This window comes from Anguilla rostrata, chromosome 5 (genome assembly GCF_018555375.3).
Source record: "Anguilla rostrata isolate EN2019 chromosome 5, ASM1855537v3, whole genome shotgun sequence".
NCBI classification, from domain to species: Eukaryota; Metazoa; Chordata; class Actinopteri; order Anguilliformes; family Anguillidae; genus Anguilla; species Anguilla rostrata.
Genome location: NC_057937.1, coordinates 49,708,612 through 49,733,419, shown reverse-complemented (window position 1 = coordinate 49,733,419; position 24,808 = coordinate 49,708,612). Strand labels below are relative to the sequence as shown.

General features: G+C 40.6%; 1 protein-coding gene across 2 annotated transcripts in view; it reads right to left on the bottom strand.

The window, feature by feature from the left end:
- The window catches only part of LOC135255551 (polypeptide N-acetylgalactosaminyltransferase 18), a 77,539-nt gene extending 55,224 nt beyond the window's left edge, over positions 1-22,315 (bottom strand). The window contains exon 1 of one of the 2 annotated variants that reach the window (XM_064336877.1): positions 21,672-22,315. In XM_064336877.1, coding sequence (XP_064192947.1) covers positions 21,672-21,909 — 238 coding nt within the window. In that variant the 5' untranslated portion in view covers positions 21,910-22,315. Of the gene's footprint in view, positions 1-187; positions 281-21,671 lie in introns of those variants that run through there. The other variant, XM_064336878.1, reaches the window with a different exon arrangement.
- Between the last annotated feature and the right edge of the window lie 2,493 nt (positions 22,316-24,808).

The window sequence follows — 24,808 nt, the reverse complement described above, 5'->3', positions numbered from 1 at the left end:
TGAGATTACAAGGTCTCTGTGCATTTGGAAGACAAAGATTCAACAGATATGTTTATGAAATGCGATTCATAGAACTGAGAACAAGTACAGCAGTATTCCCACAGCTGTGTCTGTTGCCTGAATGCAGTCCACTTTTGTGCTTAACTTTGATTCAAAATCACAATAAAAAATTATAGTTTGAGCTCACCAGCATTAACATGCCAAACTTTGCCAAGGACTTCCTGGACCAAGTGCCCATTTTTGTCCATTGTGACGTTCTAAGTCGTTGCTGTCCACAGTCCTCCTGTGGCATCATTTCCTTCAGATTGTTAGCATTTTTGAGAGAAATAAATGCATTATTTTGAAGAAATTTTCCTAATTCCTTCAAAATAATGTATGGTATTTGGACGTCTGTTTGTATATAAAAAAAAGAATGGTTTCATCCATTTTTATAATAAAAGATGGTGTCATTTTAAAACACAAATTTCTAACAACTAAGTGGTAAGCCCACCTGTGATGGCCCTTCACACAATTACAACATCATGTACAGGGCTGTATTTCGAGCTACCATTCACAAGAATAAACCATTTGTTATCGTAATGTTGTTATTGTTGCCATTCTTGTTAGTAATTTCCCTCAGTTATTTGAGTAGTTTCTTCAAATTTCTTTGCTCAAATTTCTTTGTTTGCTTTGAATAGCCACAATGTCCTTGTCACAGAACCACTTGCGGTGACATATACAACATGCGCAGCAGTGTTAGCTTGCTGTTAATTATTTTATTTGGAAAATGGCATAAGAATTCAGCGGATTTAGTGCCATTTAAGATTGACATGTGTGCGGATAGAAACCTCCAATTTTTAAATGGCAGCTTAACTTATACACTGTGATGGGGATGAATATGTGAAACTATGTGTTAATTTTCTCCATAGAGGATTTTTTCTTTGAGCTGTTAATCCATATATAGGCAAAGGGTTTTGCTCTGCATTATGCCAGACTTCCTTTAGGGAAGTCATCACTATCTAGAGTCTATTATGATGTCATACCTCTTTCCACTCAGCTCCTCGGGAGCGCTACCAGTATTCACACATATTATATCTCTTCAAATCATGACATTCCAATGTCTGAAGGCCAAGTGTACAGTGTCTATCATTGGACTGGGTATGTGTAGCAGACCAGCAGGGATCTGGCTTCTCCTCCATGTCTGCTCTCCCCACAACGACCTCATTCTATAACATGCTGACCTTTTCTAAATGTTTGTTTAAAAAAAAAAAAAAATTATTATTTTGCACAAGCAAACTGTGTTTTGGAAGGGAACTGCAGAACTGCAGATGGAATATAATTTTCAATCAATCTCAGTTTTCTATAAAGGTCATTATTTTCTTGGACTGAGATGTAGTTCTCATCAGAGGCCATTAGCTGTTATTGGATATTAATTTTCTTTGCTTGTAGCTATGTTTTCTGGGGGTAAATGGAGCGGCAGGGTAGAGTGCAGGCTGGCCCTGCTGCCTGAACAGCCTCCACTTTTTGAATCAAACTCTTTCTCTTCCCAATTTGGCATCACAAGTTGTGCCTCTTGAGCCAGGACTACAGTATGCCATCCATACCCATAAACAAAGCACGGCAGCTGGTCAGCGGAGGCAAATGGACACGTTCCTCATAAATTTGAGAGAAAAAGAAGGATCAAAAGTTTAATATGATAATAATAAAATTCATATTCTGTTTCAGACGCTGTATCATTTCACCACCTTGATGCATTCCTCAATGCACCGAAAGCCCTTCTTGGTGACACAACATTCCAGGACATTTACAAAAACACCGTTTGGGCAGCTGGACATCAGGATTACAATCAATGACCAAAGGAAAAAAGGAAATGGCAAGTCTGAGGCTGGTAACAAAGAAGGCTACAAGGAATATGAGAATGACCTGAACAGCATGGACACTTTCCATGCATCATGGATGCAATCATTTGCCAGATGACAGAAAGATTCCAAGACATGAAATGCTTTGACTCTGCTTTGATTTTGCAGCATCTGAGGAGGAGCTTCATTGATGCAGAACTGGTCAAACTGTCACTGGCCTACCCTCTCTTTGACAGCTGTAGGTTAGAAAATGACCAACAGGCGATCTATGAAGAGGCGACTTTTCATAAAGTGCTGGGTGAGCTACTTCAGATGAACATAAAGGCTGACTTAACTGGCCCTTTGTCAGAGATAGTCCAACTACTAAAACTGACTATCCTGCAACAAGAGTATCAGCTGAAAGGGCCTTCCCTAGCCTGAAGCAAATGGAAACATTGTCTGCGCAACACCCGTGGACAAGAATAACTGTCACACCTGGCGGCTGAGTTAACATTGCCGCAGGACCTCTCTGCAAAGATGGAATTCTTCTACAAGTAATGGGTGAGTAAAAATGTTTTTGAAGCGACCGATAACCTGAGGAACCCTGGACACCTGAAATGCCTTGGCTAATGGCACAACCCAACCTCAAACCTGTCACTACAGAGCCCAGCCAGCGCTCATACTGCTGACTCTACGCCCTTGGCAGCCCCTGTCAGTTGTTTCTGGCTCCCTCCTCAGCTATTCCAGGGGTGAGCTAAGTTAGTTCTGGATTAATTCCACAGGCTGCCGCCTGAATGGTGTTCTCATTTTGTCCTTTCATTTGCGAACCATGCACTTGCCTTTACACCTCTCTGAAATGTTTGCTCAGGTGTCTGTATGCCACAATGAATAAACAATGAGTCACCAGTCCTCTTCCATACATTACCCCTCTGTACTCATTCAGCCAGTAACCCCAACCAATAGCAACGCAGCACTGAAACCTCCTTCGTTACTGCAGAAACAGCGTCCAACCCAGTAATATAACCTGCAGCTGCCGGGTTTTAGTAAATCCAGTTCCTTACCCACAGCACCACCTTCAGCAGCACAGAAACTGCCTGCCTGTTTGAACAGCAGTTGGATTATGGCCGTGTTTGAATGGCTGCAGTAAGAATCAGTGACCTATACAGAAACGGCCATGTTTCCCACCCTCTGGCGCACCGTCTGAAGCCATCCGAGAGCTCTGGCTCGGTTCTATCCTTCAATCAATGTACCCTATCCTAAGAGACAGGTCTATAGTGCTCCAAGTGAAAGCACAGGCACACACTGACTTTGAACCCTCTGTGATATATGTCAATTTCAACAGGCTGACCAAGGACATTTTTTTACAAACTTTGAAAAAATGAAAAATAGATCTCCCGTGGGCCTCCATGACATTCTAGTGCCCTACTGGTCTTTGGCAGCTTACAGGGCGCCTTGGGTTGTTTATGTCCATTTCGAAACAGCAATAAACAATTTTTTCATCAACATACTGGGAGTATCATAAGGCCTAATAAGAATGAATGTTACCAAACCTGATTTGGAGATTAGAATACAACATTATTCTCCAGAGCTTCTCCCAACTGTAGCTGACCCACGATAACAAAAATGGAAGTGCAAGAAAGGAAAAAAATTACATGTGCTGCAGATTTCCCATCCCGCAAAATAGATATTTCCCAACCCCATTACGGTGGGATGCGGTTTTGACATTCTTGTCATTTCTATCCAAACGATGTGCGGATCAACGGTGGCGCATCAGTGCTGGAAATCAATATTTTTTGATTGAGATTTGATATGTTTGTCTGTTGGGAATTTTATTTTTATCAGAACAAACTTCGAGTGAACACTCTGAACTGCACAACCGTTATACCGGATAAAAAAGGGACAGCTCTACGGTGAAAATAAATCTAAGAAAACTTACACCTTGTTTCAAACCAAGCCATCACTAACTGACGTTTCCAATTCCTCAAGGTATAGCATCTTGTAAAGTGAAGCCATTATATCTCCATGTCTAGACTGCACTGTGAACATAAAATTGAAACACATTGCTCTGGGACACATCACCTAATTCTGAGACAGATTTTATATAAAAAAAGCTGGCAGATTTTTTTCCCTCTCTTGACAGATGGAGAGCTCTCTCTTCCACCAGGCAAGGCGACAAACTAATCTGTCGGCATTTTTGCCACCTCTTGCACCTCTTACATCATGGATTATCAGAATTCGGTCATTCCATGTCTTCTCCAGCACCATAAGGCGGCTTAGAACAAAGCAGATGAGAGCAGGATTTATACCAGTCCTATCCCTCAATGAGTGGTCGATTAATGATACCTCAGCAGGGCAAAAATTGTCCTTCAAGGGCCATTATAAACCAGCCCCTGAGGACATAATACACTTATCGTGCCCACAATATTACCCACAATGCACTAAGCTGAGGCACCAATCCAACATTATCAAAATACAAATTTCTTTTTTTGTATAGCAGAATCTCAGACTCACAGACTGACAGTTCAACTGAATGAATATGAAACTGGAAGTAGCATATGCAATTGCACCATATCGCACACATTATACTGCCAGTGATGAAAATGCTGAGCATTAAAAAGGCACAAGTTAACGCAAGTTACTGTGACATGTGGGTGCACAAACCATGATGATGCCATGGTGATTCTATATATGATTTCCCCCCAAAATAAAGCTGTTGGGTGCTTCCAGGGGACATGTGGTTGGTTTTGTGTGGATCACAGTTAGGTTTGTTCAACTCAAAGATAGTTTTTTTCTTCTCCTTCCACACAACATCAGATCACTGGGAAAATGCACAATCCTTCCCTCTGCACTAATGTATGATTCCACACAGGTTACATCAATCAGGCCTGGGAGTTAGGGCTTGAAAGTCTCCCTGAAAAACCGTGGAGATTTTTTCAAAGAGATGTTCAGTCCCTAACTAAAATCTTGTGGATTGGTGCTGCACATCACTTCCAAGACAATTTAAGTAGGTTCCTTGGAGTCTTTATTTACTATTTGCTTTTTCACTGTCCATGCTTCAATGATACATAAAACATTTTCTTGTGCACCCAAATGCTGTACAGAAGTATGGTACATGAGAGAGAGAGAGAGAGAGAGAGAGGAACTGCAGTAAATAAATTGCTGCAAAGCACAATTCATCATTCAATGTGATTTTAAGGTAATTTAAGGTCTCTATTTAAAGTGCTTTCTTTTTAAATTAATCCGAGCCGCTGCTTATGTAGGCTGCTAATAATAAGAGCAGAGAGGGAAAGTCACCATGGGACTGAAGCACTGAATGTTTCTATGCGCATGCGTTATTCATCATTTTCTCTGGGAAAAATATCAGCGGCCCTTTCATCATTACCAAGCGTTTGTCAATAGCTAGTTATGGCAGGTTATGCCAGCTAGATAGCAAAATGATCTAGGAATTGTTAGTGAGCTAGCTAGGCAATGTTAAATACAAACTATTGATTTTTCATTGGAATATTTCTTGATTACTAAAGGTAATTAAGGCATGTACCCTTCATGGAATCAAACATGTTTCTTCTGCATGCCTTGCTATTCACCAACTATGTTAAAATGCATGGTCATATAAAGGTGACACTGTAGTATCATATTGCACTACATTTTAGGTACATCTAAAAACCTTGACAAAAAGTAGACTTGAGATTAGAGTTAACCTTCTTTCAACATGAGATCAGGCCACATTTACAATGTGGTACTTTGAGTGACAATGTATTGGCTCTGACCAGATCCTATTGTGAGTGTATTATGTGTGTGTGACACCGGACAAAGGACAGTTTTTAACAAACACACATTACAGTTTTAAAAAGCTGGCCGTGGAATTAGAGGCGTTCAATCAGGTCAGAGTTTCAAAATCTGAAACACCAGCAAACAACTCAGGAGTAACAAGGAAACAAGTTCAAAGTTGTTGTTCCATCCCTCCACCCCCTCCCCTGTTGTAATGCTTGCCTGTACTCACACAGCCGAAGCTGGTAATTGCTTTGCTGAACCCGCTGAAAAGCCTCCATCACTAGAGACAGTTTAGGTTGCTGTTTTCTGGAGGGCTGGGTAAAGTGCACCATCAGATTCCTCTGTCAGCACGATCACTTCGGGAAGTCAACCTGCAACCGTGCTAACCTGCGTTCTCTCACATTCATTTCTGCTGTCCCAGTGGCTTCTCAAGACAGAAACGGGCATGTGTAATTCCACGGTACGCTGCATCGTCGTGGCACGTTCGGAGAAATGTGATTTCCAATATGCCGTTGACAGCATTTACTGCCAAAATACCCAGGCACGTACGTAGAGTCTGTTTATGCTCCACCGAGACATGCCATAACACACCTCTCTCGATCCTACATTCAGTTTATTGTGTAAACTAGCCTTTCATAGTCCTGGTCTCCTGCCCTGTGCAGAACATCTACAGGAATATCAACAGCAAGTGATACCATTAATGCCATCATAAACAGCAATTACCTCCTCAAAATTTCATGTTACCTTCTTAGCATATAATAATAATAATAATAATACATTTGATTATATAAATCCTTTTACAGTGAAAATTTTTTGATTTTACAGTGGAAATCTTAAATGGAATTCCATTACTATTACATCAGTAGCATTTCATTTTTATTTAAAAACCTCACAAGTAAATGCCTAAAACAGGGTTAGACCATTTCTAGGTCTCATAAATCAATTAAATCTCAGACAAATTGCAGATATACCCTAAATGTTCCAATTTATAATCTACTTCACTGCAGAACCACAGACTCCTGTCAGTACAGAGGCAGTGATCTGCTCCTGGATCTCCACCTGCTTTTCTCAGCTTCAGCTGTTAATAACTAAAAATAACTTATCTCATATAGAATACACCAGATTTGTTTGCATCTGTTTGGGATTAACTTCCTCTCAGTTACACACACACACACACACACACACATACGCACAAATGCACACACGCACACACACGCACGCATGCACACGTACACCACTCGGTTCAATCTGTTTCCAAGCTTCTCAGGTTTTCAAACCTTCTCAGGCTAATCTGAGACTTTTCCTCGGGACGGCAGTTATGATTGAATCCACCACTCACTTTACTGTAATACGGTGACACATCAGTCTGAGAGTTTTGCTTCTTCTGATCGAGTAGCACTTTTTCCACAATATGACTTAACAGGTTTGACGGTTTTAGGCATTAATGCCGGGCTTTGTGGAATCCAAAGTTAATGATTGCATGGTATCAGTACACGGTACAGATGAGAAAGGGAACCCTACAGGCAGCATGTGGATTTCAGAGTTGCTGGAGAATTACTGGATCAAAGAGCCTTGCCATGTCAGAGACCTTCTTGTGCATCACGAGAAGTTTGCCATCCTACTTATTCCCTCATAGGAACTTTCCACTCATTTCTTTCTCTCCTTTAGCCAGTGAGGAATGTTTCTTAATAATTCCAAAGCAGCGAAATCAATCATACTGTAGTTGATTCTGCTCAAGGTATGAACAGAAAACAAGCACTGTACAGCAGCACAAGAGGGAAAAATCTTTTTTTGTAGTTAACTCCAGGCAATGGCTGCTGTCTTTGCTCTATCACCACCAAAGCAAAGTGATTCTTTAAGGAATATCAAGTGTCTTTATGAAGGATTCCTACTCTTTTTAGAGGACCATGGCTCTCACTTGCCCCTTAAGCCTAGCTTTACAGTACCACAATCTCAGTAGGCACAACCAGGCAAATGATACCCCCTTACCACAGCAAGCTTCCTTTTGAACAGCAAAACAAGTTTGGCATGTTTCGGAAATCTCTGTTCGCTTATTCCATCCAAAACAGAGTAAAGGACGGACTACATTTGCCCTTAGGGAATCCTACAGAACCGAGTAGGGATTAGGCAACAGAAAAATGTAACTGTGTCGTTTAGCTAGTGTGTAAAACAGACTCATCCTCACACACTCTGATCTGCAGCAGGTGTGGGTGGCACGTGGTGCATGGAAAGCCTTCTGGAAAAGGCGATTCCAAAAATGGGAGATCAAAAAAAAAAAAAAAAAAGGATGTTTCATTGTGCTTACAGCTCTTCAAAAAGCCACTCACTTACCGTACACCACTCCCTAAAAACACATCCCTCAGTGAAAGAGCCTTTCCGCAGTATATTACAGGCAAAGCATAACCTCTTTGCGTGCCTGCGTGCACACCTGAAAGGCACCAAATAAAGGTACCTGAGTAATGGTGACAAATTGCCCCTGAAATAGGTTAGCTCCTGGAGTAGCCCAAAAGAATAAGTCGGGGAGACCATAAGCAGGAGTGCACTTACTGAGATAGGCAGCTTCTATCTCAGGCTTTTAAGTCAGGGTCCCTACAGTAAAGCCATTACAGCGGCTACTGCAAATATGAAGCACCCTTTCAAGTGTAACTAACGCAGTGTCTCTGGCCTTTCATTAGCGCACTGTGCCTGATTCATCCGTTCGGCAGGGTAAATTCACGTGGGCACGCACGCTCACAGATTGCGCATGCCAAAGACCTCAACATCTGTGATGCTTTTTTTACTTCAATCTGGACCAACATTATTTATCATTGTTCGGATCTTACAATATGAAAGATCAAATGTTGCCTTAACAAATGATTGTGAATGCACAAAAAAAAAAAAAAAAAAAAAAAAAAAATATATATATATATATATATATATATATATAAAGATACTGACTGGCAGTTTCATTAACTATCTTCAGTAATGATAAATGGGTGGAGGCAGACCAGTCCAGTGCACTGTGGGAAGTGACTTTGCTCTACATCTGATGTGCAACATGTGTCAACCAGCGAGCTGATCGAGGTAGAAAGGTTAAACATATGCTCACCTTTCACATTCATCACTCTTTAATTCCTTTGCAATATTCAGTTCTTTTTGGACAGTCTTTTCTCTACATGCAGTCTGAAATTGACTCAAATATAAGACACTATTTATTTCAACTTCATCTCTTGTCATTTTCAGTTAAAACACAACATTTCCCACCACTTTGACTGGAAACAGCATTTAGCCTAGACAACAGTCTCATCATCTTGATTTTAGGACAATGATCCTGTTCTAGAAAGAACTAGATAGGAGATAGGATCTTCAGTGTTCATGTTATTTAAAGGTTATGATTCTTTTCTCACAGGAAGTACATATAAGATGTATAAGAAGGACACATCATGCGTTGCTGGGATGCGTAGCAGCATTAATTACACTGGTGTATTCCCCTTTGACAGCTGGCTTGGCAGGGGTCTGTACATGAGAGGAAACTGTGAAAGTACATCAGCTTTTTAAAACTTTTTTAATTAGCCACTGATTTTTAATTAGTGTTTGACACTGTGGGTCTCATAGTGAGGATCATTAATGGCCATCATAACTGAACTGAAGCTGATGACCTTTGACACCTCGTGATAACACGAGGGTGGATCCATCATCCGGGCAGGGACTGGGGAATACGGGGTGAACCGCCTGCTCTGTCTGCCCGCATCACGGAAAGCAGCAGTCACTTTCCCCAAAGGTTGCCAGCCAGTCACAAACGCTAAAGGGCAAGACAGACAGGCACAGTGAGGGGGAGTATGGAGAAGTGGGGGTGGGGGGGGGTTGTGTGTGAATCATGAAGAAGCCTGCAGCTCCATGCCCAAACAGCCTCAGCAAAAGGTCAGAATGTGTTAGAGGCACACCTCCTGTGCCATGGGAGAAGATGTATTATTTACAATAGTGAAAGACAATATAAGAACATGTTTACAACAAATGTAATGCTGTACAACAATGTCAAAACAAACACGTACAATATTCATCTTTGCCAGTTTCTGCTTTATTGTATCTGTGGCATAGCGCACACCTTTTCTGTGTGTATCTGAATATAATACACAAAGAAGGAGATGTTATTATACATACCGTGTCCACCATTCCAATAGTAATACACATTATATCTGGTATACGGTCCTAAGGAATTTGCACTGTGGATGATGCAAATATATGAATTAATAAATATACAACTTCCAGGAGTGCGTGGCGTAGGTGAGGAGTGTGCATGCAGTGGGAGTGGGAGTATATGAGTGTAGGGTTACGAGGGGTTTGGAGTGCCAGAATATCGGAAGAAAACCTTGTTCCTAACAATATTTGAAGCCTCTTTCTGCGCTAAAACATGAAATTTCACAGCAATTCATGTGTATAGCACATTTACCCAAACTGGTTATAAGGCAGTGATCAGACTTGGCATGCTGCTTTCATTTCTGGATCCTGTGATTCTGTGCTTTTCCTGTGCAACATGGATCCCACAGGGCTCAGAATACACTCATGAGTGATTGGGGCCCCTTTGGGTGTTTTTGTTTTTCCCTTCCCCTGATCAAAGGGCCAAATAACACAATCATATTTCTACCGAGAACACAGATATAAACTGGTTACCTTTGAACAGTGGATTCAGGCCAGTCTGGTGAATAGAAAATTATATCCTTTAAACAAGCAAGATTTATTTTAACTGCCAAGCTTTTATAATAATAAGTGCTTGGATTGGGTTGGAATGAAATTCATGCTTTAAATGGGAAATCTGGCAGAACATATTAAACAAGCCATGAATAGCTTTATACAAGTCAGTTCACCAAGGCCTACCATATGAGCCATTCGGAGGAAACTGCTGAGATCCTGGCTTTGATTTCTTTCCCCCTGCACATTAAGTGAGGGCAAGGCCAAATAATCATCTTAACTCTGAAGTGCAACGGGATAAAATGCAAGATTTACTCCTCTCTAACAGGGAAATCAGAGAAAAAGCTGAGCAGCTGCACAGAAAATTCTTTGGCTGCCTCATTAAAAGATGCTCTAAAATACAGTTTAATTATTAATGTGAGTCACCTGCTTTTAAAGAACAGCATCCTCTTTTTGACGCATTCATACATTACACTTTTCTAAATTATTTAGCGGTTCGGTCATGAAGCCAGCAACAACAATAAAACATAATGGAAAACCCTTACTGGGAATAGGGAGCCAAACAAATCCGGACATGCTCCTAGTTTTCTCACTTAATAGATGTCATAGGGGTGTTGCTGTTCCTTCTAGGGATTTGCAATAGATACAAAACTAAGGTCTTTGAGATAAAAAAAAAAAAAAGTCTTTTATTCTTTGTTCAAACACAGACTCCTGAAGGAGGCGGGATGAGGGGAGAGGTGCCCTCCGTTAAATTAAAAGATTCCTCCTTGTCGCTCACGCTTGGCTTCACACAACTGAATGGAGGTGCACTAATATAGAGGTTCTATGTGAATATTGACAGGTTATTTAGATGTATCAGGCAGTTTGCGAGGAAAAGGAGTAACATTCAGCTCCCAACAGCTGTGTACCTATTCTGCCTAGCAACACAGCACATTGTAGTAGTAGTATAGAGAGTCAATGCAATCAAGACCTTAATACATTATGCAACACAAAACCATGTAATTAAACTTCAAATGAAAACCTTCTCACAACCTGGACTTTCAGTTAGGTTATTACGTAACCAATTCAATAAAGTGAATCAGTTATATAACAACCTTAGGTGCTCTTAAAAGAGCTGGACACACAAGAACTATAAACACTTCTTTTAGGGGAGAGTCTGTAGACAATTTTTTTAGGGGCCTGACTGCAGACACCATGGCAAGTATCTCTGCATATGCGTAAAAAATAAATAGCATTTTTTGCAATAAAAGCCCATACACCATATCCCGCATTGCTAAGATAGTTCTTTATTATTAATAAACATGATTGATAAACATAACAAATTATGTTTTGGAGTTCCCGCCGCGATATCTGATGGGCACGGGGCCATCGGGGAAAAACAGCACAAGCCCCTGTGACAAAACACATCACAGCAGCACATCTCTCTTCTATAATGAATCCTCAGTTCTGGTCACACTGTGAACATAAAGTGATGAAAGAACAAAGCATCTTGGGAGTGAGCATCTGCCCCAGTGACTTTCACCTACCTGCCAGATTTACTGTGAACAATCTCTCGCGAACAAATCGTTTGGCTCTACTCTCAACTGACGGTTCGATATCCCGACTTAGAAACAAATATAGTCCCAACACGATCTCACTCCCTTGCATTTTCACAGGAAAAGCGTGTTCCGAACAATTCCTAATGGTTCTGAGCACTTTATCACGTGCACTTTTAAAATTTATTTTTAACCAGTTTCTAACAATTTCATGTCACAAACAAATTCATGGCAACTATGAGGCAAAGGCATAACAATGTCTGGAAGATGCGTAGCCTCCATTTGCTCTGATGTTGATGGAAACATGAATGAAAGAACCTGCAGGTATGACAGGGGTAATCCTCCATTTGGTTACTGTATTCTGTTTTGATAAGTGAATGAACAATCGGTTTGGACAGCCTATCATGTTTCTGGAGGAACATTTTAATTTTTGTTGATATGACTTGGTTGATATTATTATTTTGTCTCACCAAAATAGAACTTAAATTAGGAGTGAGTGGTTTTTAATGCTGTGCTAATGATTTTGAACAAAAAATGTCTGTAACAATAGAAAAAAATGGGGAAAATGCAGTAGATATTCAGGGTAAGGTAGTGGCCACAGCATATGGCACACAGCAAAGAAAAATCACCATTTACACCATGCCGCTGTCCATCTCTGAAAATGCCAGTCATAAAGTGAACAAAACACATTCAATATTCCAATAGCCAGCAGATCGCTCAAAGGATGCTGGGAGCCATATCAAGTGGGTAAGTTATTTACGCCCCATGTAGCTTTGCCCTCTATAAAGATGCATAAAAAGCAAACAGACCAGCTGCTTTCATTCCATTATGTTTGAGTTTACAGCACAGGAGCGAACCATGGAGATAAAAGCCTGAGACCCAGGAGAAAAAAAAGTTTAAGTATTTAAATGCTTATATATATATATATATATATATATATATATATATATATATATATAATACACACACACACATACACACATATATATATATATATCCCTTGTAGTGTATTTTTCAGCATATCACAATATATGGTTCTTGAGATTAAGACCAGAGACTCATGTTCTCTCTCTCTATCTATCTTGTGAGTTGCTCCCTGAATCAGAAGAGGCTGTCTCTAAATCATTAAAGAGCTCATATAGAACAATGGCTTCTAATTGGAAGTATAAATAATAATTACAGCCTTTCAAAAAAAATCCCAGCCAGACTGCTGGAGTAGAACTAATAGATCTGTGGGCTGATTGAGAAAAGTTTTGATTTGATTTGAATGAAAAGAGCAATTAGGAGAGGAAATATCCCACCTATTTCCTTGAGTTAAAGCTGGCAGGTCCCAAGGATGTCCCATGGGTTTTGTACATGTGATGTACAGCATTAGAGCTTATTCAACCAAGCTGGCAGCAGGAGCAACTGACTTGGAACTCATCAGAGACTTTTTAAATTTACTTTTTTTTTTCTCATTTCAAGCATAAATGACTGATTTTATTTAATTGTTTTTTGAAATAATCTGGTTCAGTTCTCTCACAGCAATTAAATATTTGCTCTATTATTGAGACACAAAAAATGACCATGAAGGTCTGCTTTGTATATTCCTGGTGTGGTGAGCTTTATTTTGCGATCATTAAAAAAGAATTTCGGTCACCTGTTTCCCACAATACACAAACCAGTGCTGGCAAATGATTTGGGAATCTGCTGCAGGATTTTTGCAGCTCCAAAAACCAGTACCCAGAATAATCCATGATTTAAGGTTTATTCACACTGAACCTTGCAATTAGTCTAATTTCACTGCCAATCCACAAAATGTCCTTTAGTTTTGTAGTGTGTCTGTGTGTGTGTGCAAGTGTGTGTGAGCATGACCCATGTATGCATCGTTATGAGTTGTGTGAGGACACGTGTTTGTCTGTGTGTGCATGCACATGTTTTTTGGGGGCACACTTGTGTCTGTGTGTATGCGTGTGCTGTTATCTGATTAATAGTCTGGGGCCCCATGGCCAGGAGAAGCATCAGTATTGTGTCAAACAGACCTCAGTGCGGTTACCAGGGGACCCACGCTACGAAGCTATTAATCAGCCACGGAGTGGGCCTCACACAAGCTGGGACCAGCCCCAAATTACCCATATGAGCACAGCCCCTTATCAGTGACCCAGAATGGCAGTAAGGGCCCCTGAAACTTGAGGTTGGTGCAGCAGAAGGGATTTATCAGCAGAGCGCCTCCTGATTTTCATTATGGTGGACGTGTCCAAGGCCCTCCCCGTCAGACCTGCAGCTGCAGAGTCAGTCAGCGGTGACGGTGCGAGGGCTGGAAGGGAGGGCCGATGGGGAATCACAGCACCGAGAAGCAGCACCGCTACGCAGGAGCACAGCTCCGAGCAGCTACCGCTTTTCCTCCATCGCTGCTTCCCTTCCTGTTGCTGCTGATCTGCTGTCAATCTCTTTTGATAACAATGCAACTGCCTAGTTCCACTTACTTAAATCTCAGCACTTCCAATTTCGCTCCAGAGAGAAATCTGGGCCTGATGCTTTGTTATGTTAAAATTGGTGTGAGCACATGTTTCCCAATTTTCAGAGGAGACATTCTGCTGTATTCTGAGGAAAGGGTGCTTTTATTGAGCAGTTTTGATGGGCAGATGATGTTGTAACTCTCAAGGCAAATTCACCAGCGCCTGAAAGCAGACACCGCTTAGAAGAGGTCAGTAAGTCAAAAATGCCAATACTGAATCAAAGCTTGCATCTTTGAATGGAAAACTTGCAGGCTGAAACTTTTTGGCCTTTTTGGCAAAAGCAGACAAGTAAAACTCATACAATGGACAAAAATCCATGTTGACAAAAAGTAAAAAAACTTTTTTTAAATCCAAAAGAGGTATCCTACTTTCCCTGAAGGGACTATTTAAAGAACCTGAGTCCCCTGAAGAGTCATAAATTAACTGAGGTCTAAATACCTGGGGCCAACTTAATTTAGTTTACATATTGTGTCTTTCTGTCCAGTTCATTCCAGCCTCCAGGCACACAGGTTTTAAGTGATCTACAATGAGCCTTCATAGAAACCAAGTAACTATACTAACTATACTAACTATACTGATGAATTAATATCTACTACTTAGGTCGTGTTTTTCATAAATGAACATGTGGTGGCTAGCCAGTAGTTTTCAGTGGAAGAACATCTAAGCTGACATGAAGCTGTTTGGAATAAATAATACTCCAGTCAATTAGAGGGAGGAAGGAAACTCAAAATTACAGATGTCCACCATCTAAAAAGCCTGTCTTGTGAGTGTAATTACCTGTCTACATACTCCAGCTTAAATAGCAGTACATGACATTTTGCTCACCTCCCTCTTGGTAGTATTTTGGTATAATTGAACAATTCAGATTTGGAGACTGAATTAAATTTTTCTTGGTGGAAATGTGCAAAATATAAATCCATTCAGAAATGGAATCACAATTCCTGTCACTTATTTACTGCATGGCAGCTGGCCTAATTACATGAGTTGAGATATTGGTTGTTGTGATCTGGAAAGCGATGATCACAGAATCCTGCTGACCACATGATATTGATATCATCACAATATTACTGGAAGCACATAGCCTACGACATCACTAAAACTATGGCTAAACTGGTCATGTGAAAAAGCCATAACTCTCCCTGACCCAGTGAGGGGATTTCTGAATGGCTGATTGCCTGGCAGGCAATAAACACAGCAGAGAGTTGCAAATATTTTGCCCACAGAGAGCATGTTCAATAACAATTAACAAAGTGATGCTATGTGGAAATTTTTGTAAGGAGTGGATCACTTTGCTTTACTTAGTTTGTTAATGGGATATTCAAAACATGTACTTAGCAGTTTTTATTAAAATGATTCTAGTGTTGGTGGATCACAATATTACTGGAAGCACATAGCCTACGACATCACTAAAACTATGGCTAAACTGGTCATGTGAAAAAGCCATAACTCTCCCTGACCCAGTGAGGGGATTTCTGAATGGCTGATTGCCTGGCAGGCAACATAAACACAGCAGAGAGTTGCAAATATATTTGCGCCACAGGGAGCATGTTCAATAATACTAACAAAGTGATGCTATGTGGAAATTTTTGTAAGGAGGGTTGTTAGTTTGCTTTACTTAGCTTGTTTAATTGGGAATTCATTTCCAAAACATGTGCCTTAGCAGTTTTCTCATTTAAAATGATTCTAGTGTTGGTGGATGTAGCACAGAAGTGCTTTAAAATGAAGATGATTTTATAAAATATGAAATCGGGGCCTTTTAATAATGGAAAAGTGGGAGGGCACTGTCCCACCAGTACGACTGTTAAAAATACCTCAGTGATTGCCATAAAAACTGTGCTCCAACTGCACCCCACCATGTTCACTAACATTTGCTTTTCAACTCGCAGCAAGACCAGGCATGCCTTGGAAAGGGAGCTGATCCCTGGAAAGCAAGCGGTGAAAGCCTCTACCGCAATGACTACCACAGAGCACGTGTGTGACAAACAACCTCTTCCCAGATGAAACGTACCAGATTTAGATCAAAAAGCCTGTGTATACTGTATAGGCCACACTGCACCTGGGCTCGAGACCAGGCTGTTATGAAGCAATGGTTCACCGGAGAAACTTCTTTTCTTTTCTTGTGGCATGCTTCAAAAATGCAAGTCTTTTCATCACACACACAAAAGCAGATACACGCAGAACCACTGGGCTGCTGGATGGCTCATTAGGTTGAGGCGCCAAACTGCGGGGCATGGATGAGCCTCGAGGTCTCGGATCAAACCCAGCCAGCGCAGCATGGGATAGAATATAGCAATTGGCATGTGGTTGGGTCCAGTCAAATAGGTTCGCTGATCTGGCACCCATTGACTGCAGTCAAAGCTGCACATGAAAGGTCTTCCTCTGACTCCACTCTGTGATAAGCTCAAGTGTAAGCTTAGCCATGCTGTGAAAAGAAGGAGCTGGAGAGGAGAACCGAGGTTTACACTCTCTATGTTGGGTGCCAAATTTATTTGTTATTTATAAAGTGAAGCTTTAAAAAAAATGTTGGAATAGTAACACGTTACTTATTTCTCTTGTTCCTGGTGGATTCCTGCTGGTTTTCTTGTTCCTGGCACTGGTGGATTCAGCAACTACCTATAATTTTAGATTTTCTCTCTCCCTGTGTAGAGGTTGGCATAATTGGATTCCTCCGGTGGCCTGTGCTGATTTTTCATCAGAAGTAAACACTCATCCTGGCTCAAAGGGTTTCTCAATTGATACGACAGCTTGATTTAATTAGAACGCTCTTAATATAACGGTGGATAAAGTAAAATTATCATTTCTCCACTGATTTAGTGCTGGTCAGCCCCCATGGCCCTCTGCTCATTCAATCAAAACAACAACAATCCACTTAGGAGCAATAAGTAACTCGCCCCCAGAGGAGCACTCAACTATAAATCTCCCGAAAAAGGAGAAATCAGCCAGAGGGACACTGCCGTTTCCCCCGACAACAATTCAAATGAATCTGACAAACCGCACAGGGATCTCAATAAATTTATCATGCATATATGAAGACCGAGGGGCTTTGCAACTGCCAATTAAGTCAAATCTGAGGTAAAATGCACATTCTTCTGTAATGAGTTCATTTAGCTATTCTCCACAGACACATTAGTGCAATAAGAAAACCCTCACACAGGGAGGTGTGTGTACCCATGTGTGTGTATGTATGCGTGAGAGTTTTTAAAAAAGAAACCCAACTCTAAGCTTGACACCAAACAGGTGGGTTTGGTGTATGACCAGACCTTGTGGTACCGGGCCAAAGTCCATCTGAGACAAACTCTGAGAGAAATTAACCTGGAACAAAATCAGAAACAACGACATTGGACTGATTTAATGGGAAACCAGCACATCTTACGTTTTCAGACCACTCTGTGTCATATTCCATTCTCAGCGGTACTGACATTGGTGAGGACATTCTCAGCTTCACAGTAAAAGCACATTTTCTGGTTTTCCTCACAAAAGACAATCTCTCCTTTTGGTACCCAGGAAACTGTGAGCCATACTGTATCGTGCACTCCAATAAGCAAGTAATGGAATCAATGTGCCATATCGTCAATGGACGCCATGCACATTAACAGCTGTGCATCTTTAGTCACGATTACATTGTTGATATATTTGCGAACTAAATTGCATGTCTTTGGTAAGTCAACAGTCATTTACTCAGACACTCATGTCACTTTTGTTCAACCATTGTGATAATATCAATGTATTTTCTAACATCATTGGCAATACACCTGATGCTGTTGCTTTTGATGGAAACCATGGGGAAGTGTTCATAATGGAAGTGATCTTACAAAACTTGAATTATAAAGCTTTGGCAAAACAACAGATAATTTTCACTCCAAGTGCCAATAGTTAATTTTTGAAAGTCGAAAACATGTACACAGACCAGTAGTTAGGGGATTGTAATCTGCATGCCTCTCAAAATATATAGCAATTAGCTTGGTATTGTCCTGTTTCAGGCATTGTTGGCAGCCTCTCAATCTGGAAGAGGCAGTGCTTTTATATCCCTAAAAGAGTTTTAAACTGCCTTTGTAAACTGATTGATTAATCTATTCTATAATCCATGTAACATGTATGGGCATTTAAATTTTTATTTTATTTTATTGTACGTCACTGTATAGAGATGTGTGCATATCTGCCAGTGTGTCAACAGGTGTGTGCATGTGCACGTGAATCAGTGTGTATAAGTTTTGGGCCAATATTGTTGAAAGGTTCCTTATCCAGACAGAATCTCACTCTCTCTTTTTCTCTCTCCCTCTCTCTCTATCCCCCCCTCTCTCTCTCACACACACACACACACATCACTTCTCCAGAATAATAACGCATTGGCAAAAAAAAAAAATTTCTTCCTCGAATATGGGAAATGCACAATATAAATGAATTACTAGGCAAAATGTAGAAAATGCTGGCAGAAATGTACTGCTTTCAGAAACAGGGGAAAATAGTGCATCACTGCAAAGGAACTAGCCAATACAAAGTGCACAATGACAAAAGCAACAGAGATGCATGAAAAGTCTAACTCCGGGGCACTGTATATTCTGTTGTGTTTATTGATATTCTGGGTCCTTTCAGAGTCTCAACCTGTCTCCGAAACAGTATTAAATATGATCACAGTGTTGCTGTGTTATGTGACGTGGGAGATGACGTGAGTGCTATTTTAAGACGTTATTTAAATATGCCAATATGAATGTACTACACACTGTAACACTATATGATACTGTTGAAACTGTTGCATTCAGTGGTAACAGAACAACATATTTTAACAATAATACTGTAAACAAAGTGAATGTAGTAAAAACAAACATTAAAAATAATTGCTATTATTGCTGATCAAGGCTCTATTTTGCGATGCAAGAAAATAGTGTGCTAACAAACTGATTTAAAAAATATACTGCATATTCACAAAGATAAATATTTCAGTTTAAAAAAATGTCCTCTGCTTTATCTAATATTGGACTAGGGGATAACAAGTCAATTGCAGTATGCAATCACAGTGATGATCATGCGCATGAAAACAATCATTTTCACATGTAAAGTGCTCAAATACAGAGAATCCTGTGACCAGTTTTCTTACTGCAGAGAATTTTATTACAGTGCCTAAACGGCAGCATTTAGCAAATTTGTATTTTATTTAAGTGACACTATGGCCAGATGAAGGCACAGGTCAGCACACCAACTCAGGGCAGCTTCTAATGGAGGTACAAATGAGCCTGCTATGAGGCCATGTAATGTACTACGGCAAAGCCGCAAGCCAACAACCTATCACTGCTTATAAATAAAATGTTTCACCAAAGTGGCCAACTGCATTTTAATGCCATCAGGCGCTGGACTGCACCTCCGAAGCTGTTACAACGTCTCAAATGCACGTAACATCCCATCCCGCTGTTCCCCTAATAGTACCAAGGAGGACAAAAATATAGATCATGGGTGCAAGATTATAAATCACAACCTAGGTACCTCAGGAAAAGAAAATGTTAATATGTAAAAAATAATGTATGCATACTGTAACCAGCACAGTGCATCTAACAAGTGAAGTGTTTAACCAGATGGGTGTGAACGCGAAAGTGTGAAAGTGAATTATAAAGGATAATTTGTATTTTTGGGATGTACCGCACCCCATGATGCCCCTCACCTGCTCTCATTAGCTCTCAGTGGGTTCTGACTCACTGTCCTAAAGCACCGAGAGGGTTCTTTTTTTTTCTCCAAAACTCTGTAAGGTCACAGAGTGAGTCAACAACTTCACACACCAAGTGAGATTATACAGCAGGCTACTGGTTCTACCGGAACATTTGCACATGTATCCTGCCGAGTACTAAAATTATAACCATTGGTAAGACTCTTATCCCTGCACCATCGCATGTCTGCAGAACATCTGTGCCAGTGCACTAAGTGCCCAACTCTCCACCTGTTTTTTTTTACTCACCTAATTTGGATAACAGCTTGTCTGCACATAGCTCATTACAACTGTGTGAATGCCACTGGAGTCTGGAGTGAATAACAGAATACTGAAGGTGCAAAACCAAAGCATTTACCTTAGTGTTACTGCATTGCCCCTACATTGGCAATTCTGTATAATGCCAAAGAGCAATGACACATAAACATGAAGGTAGTAGTTTTTTTCAGAGCACTGCCACTGAAAGGTGGCTGGAATCGGAGGGGTACCAGTCTATAGGATTTATACTAGATACAAAAGCTTTCCTAGCCAACCACTCCACAGTCCTCAGAATCCTCTGAAAATCCTGTCATTGTCTCAGAAAGAGGTAATTTTCATTCTTCAGATTTTGTGTTCAAACTGACTCAACACAGCAAGTTCAAACACATGCCACCGTTTATAAAGGAATGTTTTGGGAATAACACAAATGGGGTATTAGTTTAGAACCGTTTTCTTCTTAATCTTCTTTTAGAGTTCGAATAAAATTACTGCCACTCGCTTCAGGTTGTTTTGTGTTAACCGGGTTATATGATTACAATGGACCGTCCGTGCTCTATTATTACACTAACCCTTTTTGTTAACCTGTGACCAAAGTGATTCCAAACACATGCGCTCTGGAACGCGTCTTCGTACTTTTCTGCCTTCACGGCCCCGTGTTAGACTTATTAGTATTTCATTTTGTCCTGCTTGATTTCATTCAGCGACAGCGTTCCAGACTGTACATTCCGCCTGAAGCCTGGTTTAAGTTTTAATGACGTTTAATTTTCCGGAAATCCATGTTGTTTCAACGGCAGACATAAACCTCCACGCGAAAGCTTTGACCTCAGAAACGTCTTGAGCAAGCGGAAGAGATTGGATCGAGTTCTGGGTATTACATTTCCGACAGCAAGCCTAAAGCAGTATTTCTATTTTGAATGTTTTTTCTTCCCAAACAATGTTGAGATTGTTGCGCGCACAAACACGTCTCCGAAAAATCCAGCGAAGGGAAATAATGTAAGACCAGCATGCTTCTTGTAGAAAAATGTCAACGTAGCCGACAGGCAGTGTAATTTATGGGGTGCCGGATAAATCACATGCCCATGTGGAATATTGCACCCAGTGAGTCACTGATTCATACAAGAGGCTGCCTTTCTCAATATCTGTAACACTGACCATAAAATGTATCTCCCGTAATTCCAACATTACCATTGCCTTATAAGTAATCAGCACAGGCGACTAAGTATTTTAACCTCAAAAAGAACACAAATCAGGAATCTGTCGCAAATGCATAAAAATTGACATTTAACCTGGCTGTAGCCTATAACGTATCTAAATATACGCATGTGTGGCTATTTTTTAAATAAGCGCGAAGCTATAATTGTTTAGAAAACAATACAGAATATACACTATAACCCCTACACAAAATATTTATTAAAAATTAAATCTGTACCTTGTATGTGCTGGTTGACAACATTCTCGAGTCGATCAAGTCTTTCTATAATCCTCAAAGTTTCCCCCTTGTTGTCCTCCTCTAACTTTTTCTCCGGGACAGGTTCTGGAACTTTGATGTACACATTCGCGATGTAATTAGTAACCCATCCTACATACAGCAGACACACGATATTGGTCATGCCACTCAGGATCACACATGTAGACACCAGAGTTTTTGTTCTCCTGGTGCAAGCCATTCCTGCATCCCTCCATATAGCCCTCTGAATTTGAGACAACAGAGAACAAGTGCGGCAGATCCACCTCAGTTCAGCCTTGTGTCAACTAAAAGTTACTTCGTGGCTTGGTTAAATCCCGCATCCGCACATTGGAATCCCGCATTAAAAAGGCGTCTCGACCAGGTTACAGTCTCCGTTTGTGTTCATCTCTGACCTTGCTGTGGTAGGCTACATTTCCCGTTAGATATAAAGGATGCAATTCGTTCAGTTCCAAACGCGGCACGTGGAAATAACTTTTCAGCTCATGAATTCCTTTCGTGTCATTCCAAAGCAATAAGACGCAGGCTAAAATTAGACAGCTCGACAGAGCTGAAACCTGGACACCCCTCCAGAATTGATGGCGAATGAGACGCGATCGCCGAGCAGCGCGCTTCGTCTTCAATTGGATAGCGGTCCAATTAAAAGGAGGTTGGCTTTCTGCTCTTACTCTTTGAAATATGAATAATTATTCGATAGAGTTATATCTGCTGAAAGGCTTTCTAAATCGTGAAGATGAACTTATTCTGTTCACGTTCTACTAAACAGAAGGGCTCAGACCGCGCTTTTTGCGAGCACGTTTGCTGTGTGCTACTATAGTCCGCGTGAATTCTGCAGTGCAAATCACGGCGGGCACATCACTAACTTTAAATGTATGGTATTTACAAAATACACACCCCTGCTATTTAAGATAATGAGTGCTTTCACAGAACTAGCCTACATTTTAACGAGTGCTGTCTGTATTGGTTTTATGTGAATATCTCCAAACTAATACTGAGTGGTACCATGGAGGTTATATTTGGGACAAATATATTGGGACAAATTCGTCGATTAGTTGATTTGTATCTTTTACATACCAGTTGCAGTATCTTATAACATTGTATTTGGTTAAATCCATGGTCGTCAAAGGGTCTTTTTCAAGAAACTGCTTCTAAGTCAACTTTAATGTATAGGAAAATATTGAAATACCCTGTGTATTGACCAGTTGAATATTAACTGTAATTCTGTCGACCAGTCCCTTCAATTTATAAACGCCACACTAGCCTACTATTGTTACTCCTTGGTGTGAGAGAGACTGACTACCACGTTTAGCATTTAATCTAAGACAAGAAGAGCATCGTTGAAGGTCGTGGCTACTGAGTCCACCACACAAAGTGGCATAAACACAGGGTTAATAATTTTGCTTTACGGAAAAATTACTGTACAGAGTCGTAACGAGTGCCCGGCAATTAAAAAAATACAATCAATTATATATTTACAACGGCTTTTATACGTTGCATGACTACGAAGATATAATTGTAATAGGAAGCCTACAATAATTAGGCCATGTATATTTTATATCTCCAAAAAACTACGTAATCACATTTGCGCAGTAAAATGTCTGAACACGGTATTGCAATGCAATCGACTGATTAAACGTCTTCATTGGGGGGACACTGCTCAATACGCTGTCGGAACGGTTTCCACATTTTCAAGGGTTTAAGAAGTGTATATATATAGAATAACTGAACCAAATCTAGGAATATGTTTTCTCCCCTTCATAATGTGTGCCGTCAACTCGTGTATGACTTTCCGGTTTGAGATCTAGGAAACGGACTGCAGTACTTACTTAAACCACATGGTAGAGACACAGGAATTTTAGATGCACGGGGCGGATTTTTAAAGCTATGAACCTGTCAAAGCAGTTCTTTACTACTCATCCTGTATCAGGATATAAAGTACAAATAAAGTAACACATATTGAAAATATACCTAATAATTCACCATAATAATATTTTTAATATTTACATTACAGGCATTACGTATTGAAATTACGTAAGTGTCCTCCTAGCCTCGCGAGCCAGTCTCTTTTTAGTGTCCTCCTGACCAATTAAGGGAACGCCTTAATTCCTACTGTTAATGCCTACTGTTCTCAGTGTTCCCAGGATATTTCCTTCTGACTGTGGTTTCATACTTACTCAATTTGAGTGCTTTGAGCTACATAATAAATTTGTATTGCATGGTGTGCATGGGAGCCTCTTTCCTCATCACACAGCAGGTAATGTGGCACTATAAACCTTTAAACTGCTTTTGGAAACGAAGGAAGGATTGTAACTTAGAGCTGTTCAAGCCAGACAACTATTTATAAACTCGCCTCACCTTTATGACAGTAGTCATTTATGCCTTTTTAGCATTTTTATCAGAGGTTGTAAAATAAAAACACAGAGACTGATATCGCTATGAATAATGGCAAATAGCAGCATGATCATTATTTGTTGAACTGAGATTTAATGGAGAAATCTGTTTCTTTATCAGTCTTATTTGGACTGAAGTCAACTGAAATCAGGAGATCCTGGCTATTGTATGAGTTCTACAGCTCTTTGCATGTGGCCTCCATCGTAATGTTACGATGATTCTATCTTTAACACGCTATTCTTTTCTCTCACAGATTTGTGTTGAGGGAACGGGCTGCGGCAATTGGCCTATCCGTCATGACCACAGGGTATTCTGTGCATTTTGCAGGATAAGGTCAGGCTCTGCATGCGAAGCAATGGTGGTTGAGTAGGCACTTCACGCCAGGCTGCAGGGGTGGATCCTGTACTGTTTTCCTACGGAAAGGAAGGTATAGTTGCCGTGACGACTCACTGCGCTTATCCAGCGCACAGCTGTCTCTCTCTCTCTCTTCCATGCACCTTGAGCAGGTGACAGGTGTCATCGCTGGGAGAAAGGAACAACATCGCTGCACACTGAACTTTCCATAAGTTGACCCAAAGATCATTTCCAGACAACAACCTTTTGTGATGCCAGGACTGCCTGTGGGCGAACCTGATTGGTTGTGGGTTTGAATGCAGAGCAGTTTTTTTTTTTTTTTTGCTCGGGACCTTCACTGCACAGCACACGTGCAG